General features: G+C 42.1%; 1 protein-coding gene across 2 annotated transcripts in view; it reads right to left on the minus strand.

Moving 5' to 3' along the window:
• Positions 1 to 13,070, minus strand: part of LOC135195082 (protein maelstrom-like) — a 63,317-nt gene that overhangs the window by 35,747 nt on the left and 14,500 nt on the right. For both annotated transcript variants that reach the window (XR_010310066.1, XM_064221463.1), the window contains exons 2-4: positions 3,172 to 3,361; positions 2,075 to 2,215; positions 845 to 975 (exon numbers count right to left, since the gene is read on the minus strand). Coding sequence is in view for 1 of the 2 variants with exons in the window: in XM_064221463.1 (XP_064077533.1) it covers positions 845 to 975; positions 2,075 to 2,215; positions 3,172 to 3,361 (462 nt within the window). In the remaining variant the exon portion in view is untranslated. The remainder of the gene's footprint in view (positions 1 to 844; positions 976 to 2,074; positions 2,216 to 3,171; positions 3,362 to 13,070) is intronic.

Consider the following 13,070-nt stretch of genomic DNA (forward strand, 5'->3'; position numbering starts at 1 on the left):
TTGATATGTTTAACTTTTAGTTATTAAATTAATTTTAACTTTACATTTATCAAATGCGTTTCAATATCCCTCTATTTTATTTCATTTTTCCTATGTTTCAGTTTTGTGGATGGTGAATATGAATTGATCTGATAAACCTTTAGTGTGTTCATATTTTAAGGTTATGCAAATAACTTTTAGAAACGAGATAACACAGCGGTCCTCTAAGGTCTGAAAATCAACTGTGAGCACTCGCAACATTTAGAGAGAGAGAGAGAGAGAGAGAGAGAGAGAGAGAGAGAGAGAGAGAGAGAGAGAGAGAGAGAGAGGGGCACGTACCTCTCGTCGCATCTCGTGTAGTGATTTATGATCTGAGTTCATGTCTACAAGGACTGCTCAGTAAGTGAAAGTACTTAATTGTGGTACTATTCATTAATGATATTGGTGTGTTATCCTCGTTAATAATGAATTGGGTTGAGATATCTCTCCCCGTAATTTAGAAACCGCAAAGGGAGTTTTGTGGAGTTGTTACGTAAGGCTTTTAGTAGTTTTTGACCAAGTAACAACGTTAAGCAAATAATACAGTCCACTATAAGTCCATCTTTTTTGCCACAGTCAGTTGTTTTTGTTGGTCCAGTAGTTAGCTGAAAAGTTTGGTGGTTCGGTCAACCAGGTGATATCATAGCCCTAGTGCAACTATGTTTCTATCAATACTGTAGCTCATGGTATGATTTTGAAAGATGCTTTTATCATAAATGTTAAAATACATTACATATAAACTTATATCAACATCATTTTCCCTCTTCCCCAGTGCCAATCCCACCTTCAACAGAAACTCATGCAATTTCTCATTCTTTTGCCATACCTCTAATAAAAACTGCATCAATCCATGCAACACCTCCTCCAGATCAGTTACTCCCACATTGCCATCCAGCAAACAATGTGTACTTTCTGATTCCTCTCTCGCCGTATAAGCATAACATGCTGGTATGTTTGCTGAAAAAATAAAATATTCAAAATTTAAACTCATAATTCATGGCAAATGTGCACAGTGAAACCCCCATATTCATGGGGTATGCATACCAGACCCCCTGGCGGAAAGCTAGAATCTGCAAATAGTTGAAACCTATAAAAATGATTGAAACTACCCATATATTTTGATAGTTAAAACTCAAGAAAAACCCAATAAAAATGTTTACATCTGGTTTTTTTAATAAGCAGTGTTATCAGAGAAAAGTGCATTTTATGATGAAATTGAGAAGAAAATACAGTAACTGTGAATATTTCTCATACAACAATATACAGCAAAAAGTACACAAATTTCCCGGGAATAATGCCTGTAGAAGAATCTGCGAATACGTATATACAAAATGTTAATTAGAATAAGTTGTAAACGAAAACTACCTACTATTTAACAAAATTTTATGTATAAACGTAAAAACCATCAATGACCTTATTTACTGCACACAAGTGAAAACTAATAACTGATGCACTAGATGCAGTAAACAAACATCCAAATGAGAAATACTATCGTAATCAAAATATACGACGGTGAACTATGTACAAAACAAACAATTTAGTTCTGTATGAAATTTCTTATATATTTCACAATACAAAAGAAGACATGTAGCTCTGAACCTCCAACAAAAATTAAGATATCATCATTTAGATCTGTATCCCAGCAAATGCAGTTTCAAATACATCCCAAGAAATTTCTGTGGGACTTTTGACTGACAGCTCCATATAGATCTAGTTAGTTTTTACCAAAAGAATCACACTTTAAAAAGAATTTGGTATCTTAGCAACTGAATCATGCTTTAAATACAGTTCAAAAGGAAGACTCTTATTAGTCTTTAGAAACTCCTTTTGGTTTGAAATGCTTCTCCCTAGGACATCTACTTGAGTACTACACCTTTACTATGTACTGTCAATAGTTTCAAAGCCCCACCTCTCAGATAAAACCATTGAAAAACCAAGCATTCAGAAAAATAAAATACCATTAAGTATCAATACTAACAACAACAGCAAACTATATATACAAATAACCTAATGTCAACAGAAGTTACCACAAAAATACTGCATTTTGGAAACCTACCCTTGAAAATCACATGGTGCTCTCTCTCAATTCCTTTGTTAAAAGTAAAGCATAAAACTGATAATTCGGCTGGAACCGACCCAATCTCTGTCCTACAATATTCGCTGGTACTAATAACAAAGATCCTGTGATGATGAAGCGCTGCAAGAGGAAAAAAATAAAAATAAGTTGCTCTTTAGGAAGGAAACTCATTCATTTGGATACCTCTATAATATTTAGACTACTTATACCAGAAATGAAGGGCATTATATTCATCACTTTCAACCAATGAAACCATTTCAAATGCTTACTACCAATACTAAAAGCTCTACATGACTGAAATTCAATGGATAAATTTCCACCTTTTCCTTCACAAAACGGGAGAAAGAAAAAGACAAAAATTGATCCTTTACATTATTGAAAAGGCCTTTATTTTGTCACTTGGCAGGTTTAGGCTTCTTGTGAAACTTTAAAAAAACAGGCTGATAAACTAAGGAGTAGCAACAGCTTCAAGTTATGTTATTAAATGAAATATAGGGCTCTTCTGAGTTGAAGCAAAACTTGTCTCGAGAACTCCCATGTAACCTGACCAATATCTGCAGCTTGAGAATGATCTCTGAATTCACATGGGCCACAGGAGGACACAAAGTCAAAGTGATCTTACACAGGTCAGTTAAAGCCCGAGAGACCAGTACATAAGAACCTTGAGAAACCAGAGCCAGTGCAGGCACATGTTAGGTCTCTGCAGGCAGGGTAAACAAAAGTGGGGATATACCTTCATACAACTTCATTCCACCACCATGCCTCTCTTCCTTTATAACCTTCCCTGATGTTACACCACAAATTTTATCTGCTGCCTTCTGTACACCTTCTTCCAGCAGTTTTTCCACTGACCACTAACCTATTGATTTTTTTTTTTTTTTTTGTCATTTTTGCTACAATGCTTTTTATTTTTATACAGGCTCTTTTTATCATTCTACCATTACCAAATCAGCTCAAAAGTAATTTCTGTTGCTTCAAGACTCAAAGAATGAAAATAAAATATGAGCATTACCTGATCTAGAACAGTACATACTGTACTTACTTATTTAAAAAAAAATGTGATGCAAAAAACTCACCTCCACCATCTCTATGAAATTGTATGGTATTTCCAATGTCCTTAAACATGTCACCCTCCTTTTTTCTTTTTTCCTCTTCCTTCCTATGCAAGACACTCAATGGAACACCAAAGCAATCCTTTTTCTCAGCACTCCCTTTTGCTTCTCTGCTCATCACTTTATATGGTTGTTTCTCGGCTTCAGACAAATTCTGCATGAGGATTACAGTACATATTAACTATTTTTCAAGTTTAAAATAATTACGTACTAAAGTATCTAATATAGGAGTTAACTTAAGTACCACTTGACATTATCACAATACGTACTATTATTAATCACCCAAGAGTCAAGCCACATCACCCTCAAGTGGAGGAGGATAGCACAAAAAGAATAAGAAAAAATTAAAAAGTGATTTAATATCTTTAACTCACAGATGAGACCAAGTTCTTCCCAGAAGAAAAGAAAAGTAGATAAAACTCAAAAGCATTTAAACAATCCTGAGGCAATGACATTTTTCAAATATTGTACCCAATTTAATTTGCATTTTTCCTATACTATATGCAAACCAAAGCCCTTTGAGAGTATTCCTGGCTTATGCCATAAATGTTTGTTGAAAAAAAAAATTTATGAAATTTGAGCCATATGGCCAAGTTCTTGGCCAGGGAGGCCATTCAGCACCATCATGCAAATCCCTTCCCATAACACAACTCCTAAATTGTGTTATTGATACAAAAGTTGTACCCAATACCAGTATTAAAGCAACAGTCAGCGAGGTTTGACAGCAAGATGAAAGAAAGTTAATAAAATACAAAAGACTGAAGTATTAAATGGAGTTCCTTTGGCTCAATATACCTCTCACCTGTCATACAGCCTGAACATAAAATATTCTAAAGGTTAAACTTTGTGACTTCAACTGGTACGTAATCACAAATTCCATTTTCCCCCAATTAAAATCTAAATATTATTATACTCTCCCTCATAAATACTTCAGTCTTTTGTATTTTATTAGCTTTCTTTCATCTTGCTGTCAAACCTCGCTGACTGCTACTTTGGTACATACTGATATTGGATAAAACTTTTGTATCAACATCATGGAGCTTTGTACACTCATCAAAACTTATTGCCAGATGAAGGTGGAAGTTGTGTTTGGAAAGGGATTTGCACGATGGTGCTGAATGACTTCCCAAGCCAAATTTTTGCATCTTTGAGATACAATAATTTGATTCTTCCTAGATTTACAAGCCAGAGCCTTACATCATAATCTCACTCCAAACATTCACACATTGTCCCTGTCCCTAATGCCAAAAGAGAAGTATTGGTTTACTGGAAGTTAAACAAAGGGGAATCACACAACTCTCTTACCTATTACTAATTTACCAGGTGATTACTTACAGTAAACCTACACTTCTCTTTTAGCATTAAGGACAGGGACAATGTGTGACTGTTTGGGGTGAGATTATGATTTAAGGATCTGGCTAGTAAAACTAGGAAGACTCAAATTATTATAACTCAAAGATTTGGTACTTATCCTTGAAAAATACAAACCAATGCCTTTTACATATGAGAAGTAATCCTAAAATTTGAGGATCACCTCACAACCAAGTGTTCTATTTCCACCTGAAGAATGAGCATTGGAAAAATGACATCTGCAACCTCCTATGCAACCAAGCACTAGCTTGTTATGCTGACAGACTCATAATCCATTACAGTGGATCAGCAATCACGGATTCAGTTAATCACGGGTTTTTCCTTGGACCACTTCTCAGTCTATATCGCTGGTATGAATCCATGGTAGGCTAAGCCTTGTCCGGTTCCGATAACCAACAAATGCATGAACAGATTCACATTATAATATTAACTGACAATAAAGGTAATAAAACCATTCTCACCTTATATATTATTGGCATATCTTCATAATATATAGCCTATTCATGGAATAATCCCACATCATTGACATAAACTTGTAGTTGAGCGGGCAGCAGAAATGTAAACATTGAGTTACACGAACATTGAGTTACACGTAACAGCACCTTTGTCATTCTTAACCTTTTAGAAATGTTAATAGTAGTAGTGTAATTACAGTAGTAATAATATTTAGGAAAACATTAATTTTCAATTCGAACTTCATTATTGTTTTGGTATAACGTAATCAACTTCTCTGAAGACTGCAGTCATACAAACGATAATTGTCATAGATTATCGTATTGTTGTTTGCGATCGGCGACGAAGCGTAAACGTAATAAAACCATTTATACCTCATATATTATTGTCATATATTCATAATAAAATGCATATCTTATATATTATTGGCATATCTTCATAATAAAAAGCCTCTTCAAGGAATAATTTCTTGGGGAATGCATTTTTCAAAAGACAAAAATACACTTTACATGTTTACATCATGCAATGATTATATACTTTATTTTGATGTGATTACATTAATATTACAGTATGGTACTCTAAGCAGTACAGTAACTACTTTTTGATCATAAATGTATATTCATTCACGAAAAAAATATGTATGACCACCGTGACGTCACCAAACCTAGTCTCGTTCGTACATACTTTCTTTACACAATGTGATAGTGATTACACAGTTCTACAAACTACCGATGTATTTTTACGTAAATATCCTCTAAATTCTGTCATAAATCACGTTACTTACTTTTTTGCGGAGCCCAAATACTACGTATATCCCGGAAAATGAATGAAATCGCGAATTTTATCATAGAGCAAGATTCACTAATTATACTACAGTTTTCTTCTTTTCATGACTAAATTCATTTTTAGGATACACTCATTTACAAATTTTCAAATACTATGAATGTAAATAGCAAAATCTCTCTCTCTCTCTCTCTCTCTCTCTCTCTCTCTCTCTCTCTCTCTCTTCTCTCTCTCTCTCTTGCAGAAAAAACTATAATACTGATCTATTATTATTGTAATAAAAGAACAAAATGGTCTTTTATTCTTTCTGTGATTTACGAAACTGGTTCAATACAACTTTTATAGTTGACTAAATGGTTATCACATTATAAAAGTATACAAGAGAATATCTCATCACTATCCATGTTTCATTTCTTACTAAGCTAGTAACAGTACGCTCGTTCTAAGCTGCTCTCTCAAGCTATTCAACAGTTACTCTCATCCCAAGCTACTCTCTCTCTCTCTCTCTCTCTCTCTCTCTCTCTCTCTCTCTCTCTCTCTCTCTCTCTCTCTCTCTCTCTCTCTCTCTCTCTCTCTCTCTCAATGAAATATGAATTACTGTATCATAAACTATTATGTACAAAGTTAAAAATAATATGTTATTGTTATTTTACAATTAAGTTTGTTCATACTTACCTGGCAGATATATACCTATATAGCTGTATTTTCTGAAGTCCGACAGAATTTCAAAACTCGCGGCACACGCAGTGGGCGGCCAGGTGGTAGTACCCATTCCCGCCGCTGGGAGGCGGATATCAGGAACCATTCCCATTTTCTATTCATATTTATTAATGCCACTGTCTCCTGAGGGGAGGAGGGCGGGCAATAATTATATATATCTGCCAGGTAAGTATGAACAAACTTAATTGTATAATAACAATAACATTTTGTTCATGCCACTTACCTGACAGATATATATATAGCTGAATCCCACCTTCGGATGGTGGGAAGAGACAGAATAGGATTTTTTAGGAAACTTAAATTAAGTAGATGATATACATCTTGGTTCCTCACCTGTTTGCAAAGTAGACTATGTGATTACTGTCACTTAAGGCTGCTTTTGCTTAAATCAGAGTTGCCAGCCAGGTGGAGACCTGTAGTGCTGGTGCGCTCTGGATGATCTGTCAACGGGTACGAGACCTCAACGTGACAAGACCATCGAGGCCATACATATGAGGGCAACGAAGCAACTGACCACCACCTGACCAACTATTCAAAAAACCCCTTAAAACTAACTAAAGGATGGGAGATCTTCACATAAGACTCACCACAACCTAAAAACACAACAACAAAACTAACCTAATCCTAACTAAGGGATAGGGAAAGAGCTACTTCCGGACCCCAAGACTGTGTCCGCAGAAACGTATGGCCCCAGTGAATTACAATCGTCATAAATCGTTCTCACATCCCTTAGGTAATGTGAGGCGAAGACGGAGTTACTCCTCCAAAAGGTGCAATCAAGAATGTCCTTGATTGACATGTTCTTTTGGAAGGCAAGAGAGGTAGCGACAGCTCGAACTTCGTGAGCTTTCACTCGTAAGAGGCTCAAATCAGTCTTCTGGAAAGATGAATGAGCCTCCTTAATGACGTCCCTTAGAAAGAAAGCAACAGCATTCTTCGATAAAGGTAACTCTGGTCTCTTCACAGAGCACCAGAGATTACCTGAGGGACCTCTTACCTCTTTTGTTCTATGTACATAGAACTTGAGAGCCCTGACCGGGCACAGGACTCTCTCTGGTTCTTGGCCCACCAGACTTGACATACCCTTGATCTCGAAAGTCTTCGGCCAAGGATTCGAAGGATTTTCATTCTTCGCCTAGAAAGTTGGGTTCAACGAGCAGACAGCATTGTCTCCTTTGAATCCCATTAAATTACTTAACGGTTGAATCTCACTAACTCTCTTAGCCGTCGCAAGAGAAGTTAGGAAAAGAGCCTTCCTTGTCAAGTTTCGAAGAGACGCTGCCTGAAGCGGTTCGAAAGGACTTGACATAAGAAACTTAAGAACCACGTCGAGGTTCCATGACGGAGGTCTCATTTGAGGAATCTTCGAAGTCTCGAAAGATTTTAAAAGGTCATGAATGTCCTTGTTGTCAGAAAGGTCAAGGCCTCTGTGCCTAAAAACCGCTGACAACATGCTTTTATATCCCTTGATGGTAGGGACCGCTAATTTCTGCACATTCCTGAGAAAGAGCAGAAAATCAGCTATCTGGTTCACAGAGGTCGAGGAAGAGGAAACTCCCTCCTTTTTACACCATGCCCTGAAGGAAGCCCACTTCGATTGGTAAACAGCTCTTGTGGAAGCACGTCTTGCATGTGCGATTGCTCTCGCAGCTGCTTTCGAAAAACCTCTCGCTCTGGCCAACTTTTCGATAGTCTGAACGCAGTCAGACCCAGAGCGGAGAGGTTTTGGTGAAACCTTTCGAAGTGAGGCTGTTTGAGTAGATCTTTCCTCCAGGGCAATGTCCTTGGAAAGTCTACAAGGAAAGACATGACCTCTGTGAACCATTCTCTCGCTGGCCACATCGGAGCGATCAGGGTCAACCTCGTCCCTTCTGAGGCCGCAAACTTCCTCATGACTTCCCCCAAAATCTTGAATGGTGGGAAGGCGTACAGGTCTAGACCCGTCCAATTCCAAAGCAACGCGTCTACCGCGATCGCTTCTGGATCCAGGACCGGGGAGCAATAAAGAGGAAGTCTCTTGGTCCTTGACGTCGCGAATAAGTCGACCAGAGGACGTCCCCACAACGTCCAAAGGTCTCGACACACGTCTTTGTTCAAGGTCCATTCCGTCGGTAGGATTTGTTACCGACGACTGAGAAGATCTGCCCTGACGTTTTGCACTCCTGCAATGAACCTCGTCAGGATTGTCACATTTCTTCTCTTTGCCCACAGCAGAATCTCTCTCGCCAGGGAAAACAAAGTTCTGGAGTGTGTTCCTCCCTGATTTTTCAAATAAGCGGGTGCTGTGGTATTGTCCGAGTTTACCTGAACAATCTTGTTCTTCAAACTCCTTTCGAAGAACTGCAGGGACAGAAATATTGCTGCCAGTTCTTTGACATTTATATGCCAGGCTACCTGTTCCCCTCTCCAGGAGCCTGACACTTCCTTCCCTCCTAGTGTTGCTCCCAGCCCGTGATGGAAGCGTCGGAGAACAACACTAGGTCGGGCTCAGAAGACTTAGGGACACGCCCTCCTGAAGCTTCTGAGGGTCCAACCACCATCTTAGATGGTTCTTTATCGGAAGCGATATTCTCAATATGGCACTGAGATCGTCCTTGGCCTTCCACTCGTCCGCAAGGAAAAATTGGAGAGGCCTGAGGTGCAGTCTTCCCAAGGAAACAAACCTTTCTAGCGAGGAAATGGTTCCCAGCAGACTCATCCATTCCCTCGCCGAGCAAGTCTCTTTCCCTAGGAAGGCTGAGATCTTTTCTAAGCCTAGCCGCTGACGTTCCTGGGACGGAAACGCTCGAAAAGCCACTGAATCCCCAGATACACGATGGACTGTGTTGGGGTCAGATGCGACTTTTCGAGGTTGACCAGAAGTCCCAGGGACTTTGCTAGGCCTAAGTGAACTGCAAGTCCTTCAGACACTTCTCTCTCGACGACGCTCTGATCAGCCAGTCGTCGAGGTACAAGGAAACTCTTATCCCCGAAGAGTGTAGCCACCTCGCCACGTTCTTCATGACTACAGTGAACACCATTGGAGCCGTGGTCAGGCCGAAACACATAGCTCTGAACTGCCACACTTTTTTGTCTAAGACAAACCTTAGATACTTTCTTGAAAGAGGGTGGATCGGGATGTGAAAGTACGCGTCCTGCAAGTCTAAGGACACCATCCAGTCGCCCGGTCTCAAGGCTCCCAGAACAGAATGAGGCGTCTCCATCGTGAATTTGGTCTTTTCCACGAAAAGATTGAGCCTGCTTACAATCTAGAACTGGACGCCAACCTGACGACTGCTTCGGTACTAGGAAAATCCTGTTGTAAAAACCTGGAGACCCCAGGTCCGCGACTTGTTCCACCGCTCTTTTCTCGATCATTTGTTGAAGGAGATCGAATAATACTTGCTTCTTCTCTCCCAGATAGGATGGAGAAAGGTCTCTGGGAGTCGTAGAAAGAGGAGGCAGATCTAAAAAGGGGATCTTGTACCCCTGCTCCACGATCTTGAGGGACCAAGAGTCCGTGTCCCTCTCTCTCCACGCTCCCGCAAAAAACTTCAGTCTGGCTCCGACTGGTGTCTGAAGGACATGCTTCTCACTTGGAAGGCTTTGACTTTAAGGAAGCTCTTCCTCGTGAAAACCCTCTCCCTCGAGGAGCTGCTCTCGAGGGGGGAGCCCCACGAAAGGGCTTAACCTTCTTAGGCGGTCGAACCGCAGCTGAAGAGGTTGAAGGTACTGCCGAACGTCTTGTAGACTGGGCTAAAAGGTCCTGCGTTGCCTTCTCTTGCAAACTGTTAGTCAGGTCCTTTACTAAAGTCTGGGGGAAGAGATGGTTCGAAAGAGGAGAAAACAGCAAATCCGCTTTCTGAGCTGGAGTTACTGAACGAGCTGTGAAATTGCACAGCAAAGCTCTCTTCTTCAATAAGGCTGTTCCAAAATGAGAGACTATCTCCTCCGAACCATCCCTGACGGCTTTGTCCATACATGCTAACACGCTGGACAGCTCCCCCAGACTGAGAGATTCTGGGCTTCTCGCTTGCAGATCCAGAACTCCCAAGCACCAGTCAAGGAAGTTGAACACTTCAAGAGTCCGGAGCAGACCCTTCAAATGATGGTCCGTCTCCTTAGAGGTCCAGGTCACTTTAGCAGAGGATAAAAGAGACCTCCTCTGCGAATCCACCAAGCTGGAGAAATCTCCTTGAGCTGACGAAGGGATACGAACTCCTACTTCTTCTTTGGTTCTATACCAAATGCCCCCTTTTCCGCTGAGTCTAGCTGGAGGCAAAGCGAAAGTCGTCTTGCCTTGATCTCTCCTTCGTACCATCCAATCTTGGAGTTTCTTAAACGCACGTTTAGTGGAGAGCGAAGTTTTCATCTCCACAAACTCCGGGGTTTTACCAGTCTTAGATGATGAAAACTGCGAAGGAGGAGACTTGGGAGCTGCAGGCTGAAACTTGTCTTCGAAAGAAGAACGTAACAGCTGCACGAGAACTTTATAGTCTGATATTGAAGGGGCCGTAGAAGGTTCCTCTTCAACCGAGTCAGCCGAACTACTCAGCTCTCCTTCTTCTCTACACGGAAGCGGAGAACGCCTGTCCGGAGAGGGCGTACTAATGTCGGGTCTTGACTTAATCAAAGGACCCCTATCCTTACTAGATGAAGCCTTATTTCGGCTGTCTTCTTTATGACGCTTACCACTTGAAGCAGGTAGAGCGTCCTGACGAGGGCGAGCGTCCTTAGCGACACCCGAGGCAGCCTCACTTGCCAGAGAAGCGTCCTTACGTTTCTTAAACGAAAGGGAAGACATTTTAGCTGGAATACGTGCCTGTGCGCGCAAACTAGCGTCTTGGGGTACGACTTCTTGGTCGGAGTCCCCAAAAGCGTCTTGAAAAGCGCCCTGAACGTCCTGGCGCTCCTGCCAAGTCCTGCGAGCGTCCCTGGCGAGCGTCCTGGCGAGCGTCCTGACGAACGTCCTGCCTAGCGTCCTGCCAAGCGTCCTGCTGAGCGTCCTGCTGAGCGTCCTGACAAGCGTCCTGTCGAGCGTCCTGCCAAGCGTCCTGCAAAGCGTCCTGCCTAGCGTCCGGCCTAGCGTCCTGACGAGCGTCCTGTCGAACGTCGTGCTGAGCGTCCTCCTCAAAAGCGTCTTGACGCAACGTCCTTCTAGAGGACGAACGAGATCGGCGAATCGCCGAAGGAGAAGCGATCGGCGAACGAGACGAAGTAGGAGAGGGAGAAGGAGACTGCTTCGTCCTCTTGACGGGCAGTCTAAGGTCCTTCCTCCGCTTAGGCTCGACTGCTGCTGGGAGAGTCCTCTGAGCCATAAGCGTCGATAGCTGGTCCTGAAGGGTACAAAAGAATGTTCTTCGTTGGAGAGAAGAACGAACAGAGGAAGCAGGACTGATCCTGCGAGAAGACGAGGGGCGAGGGGACGCCTCCTTCCTTCTCACAGGTACAGCTACCTGCTTCTCAGGGAGACGCGCCTGTGCACGCAACCCAGCGTCCTCATCGGAGGAGATCTTACCCCTTTTCTGAGGCGGAAAAGCGTCATACGCATCCTCCGACGAAAGCGGCGATACAGGACGTGAAGCGTCCTCAACACGAAACGTCCTTTTCAGAGGACGAGAGTCTCTCTGAGCGCTCCACCCCTTGCGCGGGGAGGACGCTTCGGAGGACGAAAAGCACTCTTTCAGGACACGCGCTCGTGCGCGCTCCTTGGCAGCCTGGGACTTTGCACAAGGCCCTGCCGAAGGGACGCCAGATCGGTGGGGAGCCCCCGTAACCCTCTTGCGGCTTTCGACATACCCTCTCCCTGAGTCTTGGAGTCTGATAGAGGTCTAGGCCTAGAGGCATTATGGGGCCGATCTGACGCCCCCTCCACAACACTAGGGGCACGATCCACACACTTGCACCGAGCCAGTTTCCAAGGCTTTCACTTTGGTCTCCAGAGTGCGTAGAGACTCCAAAATAAGAGAGAGAGCATTAGCTTCTCCCGACACAGAATCAGAGCCCGAAGGCAACACAGGTTTAGGGGTTGCAAACTCTACAGGTGTTAATACAGGAGAGATGTTAGCCTTACCTTTGGTAGAACCACTCCTGGAGGAAGACCTCCTGATCCTATCGCGCTCCAATTTAAGGCGATAGGACTCATATACTCTCCAATCATCATCGGTCAATCTCTCACATTCATTGCACCGATTATCCACCAAACAATTATGCCCCCTACAACTCATACATACTGTGTGGGGGTCTACCGATGCTTTCGGTAGCCTCACCTTACAATCAGTCCTCACACACACTCTGAAACTCACAGCACTTGATCCAGACATATCGTTTATAGAAAAGCCAATCCAAAATCAAAAAACGGTCCACTATCGCGCATGCCAATTCAACAATCCAATTCAATACCAAAAAACCAATCAGATACTTAAAAGGCGAGTCAAATCCAAAAAATCCTGAGCAGAGGTCTGTAAACAGTTGTTTACCGACCGGCGACAGAAAAAATATGAATAGAAATGGTAATGGTTCCTGATATCCGCCTCCCAGCAGCGGGAATGGGTACT

The sequence above is a fragment of the Macrobrachium nipponense genome, chromosome 20 (genome assembly GCF_015104395.2).
Source record: "Macrobrachium nipponense isolate FS-2020 chromosome 20, ASM1510439v2, whole genome shotgun sequence".
NCBI lineage: Eukaryota > Metazoa > Arthropoda > Malacostraca > Decapoda > Palaemonidae > Macrobrachium > Macrobrachium nipponense.